At 40.7% G+C, this 3,678-nt stretch overlaps 1 protein-coding gene across 1 annotated transcript; it reads right to left on the bottom strand.

Annotated features, from left to right (window-relative positions):
- Window positions 1-3,408, bottom strand: ccdc43 (coiled-coil domain containing 43). The gene is made up of 5 exons (XM_080488218.1): window positions 3,202-3,408; window positions 2,649-2,739; window positions 1,307-1,442; window positions 1,156-1,211; window positions 1-926 (listed from the first exon to the last, which is right to left on the bottom strand). Exons 1-5 carry the CDS (start codon window positions 3,373-3,375, stop codon window positions 739-741), a joined length of 645 nt encoding a protein of 214 aa, XP_080344344.1. The 5' UTR covers window positions 3,376-3,408; the 3' UTR covers window positions 1-738.
- Window positions 3,409-3,678: the final 270 nt, after the last annotated feature.

Raw genomic sequence — 3,678 nt, 5'->3', positions numbered from 1 at the left:
GCTGAAATTGTTTATTCATTTAAAAAGATCCCTTACAATTAAGATTGTACATGACGGATTTGAGGTATTACTTTGCAACTGCACCTTTGTTTTGTCATCTCGGACTGAACACACTGAAACTTTGAAATGTGACACCGTGAGTTTTGACTTTTATTTGTTCTTGAAGGCGACCAGGAGACGTTGGCACAGAGAATCAAACACACACACACACACACACACTCAACTGAATTGTTTAAGATGCCTTGCTTCCATTGCACCAGTGGAAAGGTTTACAAAGTGAGGAGCATTAAACATGACAGATTCGGGCTTTGCATCATTAAGTTTGGATTGTTAGGAAGACGACCTGTTGTTTCACGCCCCCCCCCTCATCGGAAGCTCTCTGGCGCCCTCTGGAGGAAGCACCGCCTAACACTTTGAAAACCTCAGCGGAGAGTTCTGAAGGAAAAGTGACACACTGGAGCACGAGATGAAGAATCAGCAGAATTCAAACAAAGTGATGCACCTTTATTTTCCCAAACGGTTTTTCTGTATTTGGCTATATTAATGTAAAAAAAAAAATACAGGGGTTGATTTTGTTCTCACACGGAACGGAAAATATTGGACAGGGAGGCTTTGATGACATTCATGAAGGTGCAAGTGAGGATGAGCTGAAGACACGAGCCTTCTGGCTGTTTAAAAAAAAACAAAAAAAAAACTTTTTTCCTTTTTCTTTAAACATACATGTCCATTCTTTAGGTTTTATCTCTTGCGTTCGCCTTTCTGTGTGCGCTTCTTCTCCTTCTCTTTGCGGTCTTGTTTGGCGAGCTTGTCCTTCTCTCGCTGCATCTTGTCCGTGTCCTTCTTCTTCTGGGAGTCTTCGCGCGCCTGCTCCCGCTTCTGCTTCTGTCGGTTCATCACCTCCTCCACGTTGGTGTTCTTGAACAGCGCTGACGCTCTCGAGTAAAGGATCGACGGATCAAAAGCGAGACACTCATTCAGCATTTCTGCTCCCCCCCCCCACCCCCCCATCAGTTACAATGGTAGCTAAGGCCTGAAACTTTTCCATAATTAGAAACAACTGATAAAACATTTCTAAATTAACTTTGTAATGTATTTATTTAGAGACACCTGCAATACAATTGAATTAAATGTTATTAAACAGCTTCCAAAGGATACATTTCTCATTTCCAACGAAGGCATTCGCACTTGCTGGCTCCTCTTCTTCCGCTTCAGTGCTTTTTGTCAAGGAGAAAATTAAAAGAAAGAAGATTTCTCAAAGATCACATGACCACACCGGGGTGATTTCACTCAATAAGATAAAGGATATTCTTCGTCGTCTGTTATGTTGGCGTATTGAGCAAGAAGGGCCTCTTTCCTTCTCTTGGACTCCTCAGACACTTCCTTCTGTTTCACCACTATCTGAGCTTGTTTCTCGATCATGCTGGCGATGGCCTGGACCTCCGCTGCAGGAAGAGAGAGGACAGAGAAGCCGCGTGGATCACAGTGTTTACTGCATTGCAGTGTGGCGTGACCGGGGGTCAGAGTTCAGTCCAGACCCGCGGATGACAACTGAGGTTCAAAGTTTCTTAAAGCGCCTGAATATATGACCCATCGACTTTTCCCTCAAACTACTTTTGTTGGTGTTAAAATATTTTAACATTTCTATTTGTAATATTTCATGTTCGACTTTTTGATTTATCGTCTTTTTTTTTTTTTTTTTAATCACTCTTACTTTACCTTTTAGATTAATTTGCAGTTATTCAGTGTTGAACTTGCCGTTTTCTACTTTTGTCTTCTCACTGTATCATCTTCACGTGAAGACGACACAAACCTTCATGAAAAGTGTTTAAGTACCTTAAAACTAGTAACTTAAAGTAAAGTAACTTAAAAGGAAAGCAGAAATATTCACTTTAAAGATTAAGTTCTTCCTGAGTGTCGGCTAAATTTGCCACCTTGAGAGAATTAATTGCCTGATTGCTTTACTATTGATTTCCAATCCTTTAAAGGGACTTTTTTTTTTTTTTTTTTTTTTTAACCAGAGCCCTCCTGGTTGGGAATCACTGCTTTTGACAATAGCACATATTTCGATCCACATTTTCATTAGAAGGTAAAAAAAAAAAAAAAGTCGAGTTCCTTTTTGTTTCTGAATACTTTTTCGCAAGCTGAGGAACTGTTTAGTTTTTAGATGCGTTTATTTAGGAAATGTTTAATCTCCGCCTGTCTGAGACAAAAGTGTCTTTGTGGACTCGGCTCCAAACTCAAAGCAAATGATCTTAAACTGAAAGAGCGATTGCCTCTATTTAACCGGTATTACCGGCAGCCTGCCCAGCAAGCTGTCTTTTTCTATTTATTCAGGATTTAAATGTGCTGATGGGCCTGCTGGCTAGTTTTTAACTGCTGCTTTTAAAGAGGCCTGTATGCACCGGTGGATTTTGGTGTGTTTGCACTAATGTCGTATCTTCCCTATTTGCTTTAAATCGCAGGTGCATTATGTGTACACTACTGTATGTCAATGTTTCAGTAAGCTTAGCAAACATCTGGCCAACTTCAGCTACTCGCTCCCTCACTGGAGCTGAAATGTATTACTTGCACGGCGCATTGGGGGGAAATAAAGTTCAGAATTTTGATGACAACAGTAAGGAAGAAAAAAATTAAAATGGAATAAATACCATCTGCATCTTTTCTGGCTGCTGATCTGCTGCAAAACTCTGTCCACTGCTTGATGATCTGTTTACAGACATCTTCCATAGAGTCCTCATCCTGCACACACAAATGTGAGTCATAATCTGTTTACATTACATGATGCATGGAGTGACAGCCAGCTCTCAGATTACAAAGCAAGAATGAAACATGCAAGGAGACATATTCAAGCCCCACTACTTACAGATCACTGCGCTTTTTCTGAGCCGTATAGATCAAATCACCACCATAATCATAACCAGAGACTAATATGCTGCTGTGTCTTTGCCAACACTTATCAAAACTACATATGTCTAAAAACCCTAACTTTATGAATGAGGTTTGGCATGAAAGATGATCCGTCTAAAAAAAATTAAATCTGTGGTGACTCGACCTTCACTCATGATCTATGACTGTGCTTAACGTCGACAAATAGCTCCACAAATACCAGCTGACATGTGCGCTGTCACTTAGAGAGCTGGCAGAGAAGACTCAGCGAACATCAGATCAGCCTGGGCGGGACACGCCGCCTCACGTATTCACCAGAAAGGCGGATAAAATCCCTCGAAGCGCATCTTCTTTCTCCTCGTCGTTCTCCTCTTCTTGCAGGATCCCTAAAATGTAAGCCCCATACACCTCCCGGTCCACTTCCAACGAGTCCAAACGATCATTTAGCCAGCTTTCAAACTCCCCGGCATCTGGCACGGGCGCCGCCATCTTGGCCCTATTGGGTCCTTTGGTGTTGCTCGATTGTCCATTGACATTGCCTGACGAAAAAAGAAATTGCAAACGCACACGCGTTCGCCAACACAAAATCAAGCAAGAAGCAACAACCCAGCTCAGGTAAACCAAAATAAATAAATAAAGAAATGAATAAAATATAACATTCCTTTTTAAATAAGCTAACAGAATAACCATCAGATATATACATATAACTGAAAAAAATATACATTTTTGTGAAACACTCATATATTTTACATTTACTCCAAAAATAATCATCCAAGTATTTTCTAATAACTT

Source organism: Lipophrys pholis (genome assembly GCF_963383615.2).
Source record: "Lipophrys pholis genome assembly, chromosome: 19".
NCBI lineage: Eukaryota > Metazoa > Chordata > Actinopteri > Blenniiformes > Blenniidae > Lipophrys > Lipophrys pholis.
Note: the sequence above shows the minus strand (reverse complement) of the source record. Positions and strands in the feature narration are given on the sequence as shown.

What these genes read in the sequence shown, in the direction of transcription:
- ccdc43 (XM_080488218.1), bottom strand. Translation starts at nt 3,375, where the DNA reads ATGGCGGCGCCCGTGCCAGATGCCGGGGAGTTTGAAAGCTGGCTAAAT. An exon ending in GGATTTTATCCGCCTTTCTG is followed by an intron (nt 2,740 to 3,201) that starts GTGAATACGTGA and finishes TTGTGTGTGCAG; the next exon opens with GATGAGGACTCTATGGAAGA. An exon ending in AGCCAGAAAAGATGCAGATG is followed by an intron (nt 1,443 to 2,648) that starts GTATTTATTCCA and finishes CTCTTCCTGCAG; the next exon opens with CGGAGGTCCAGGCCATCGCC.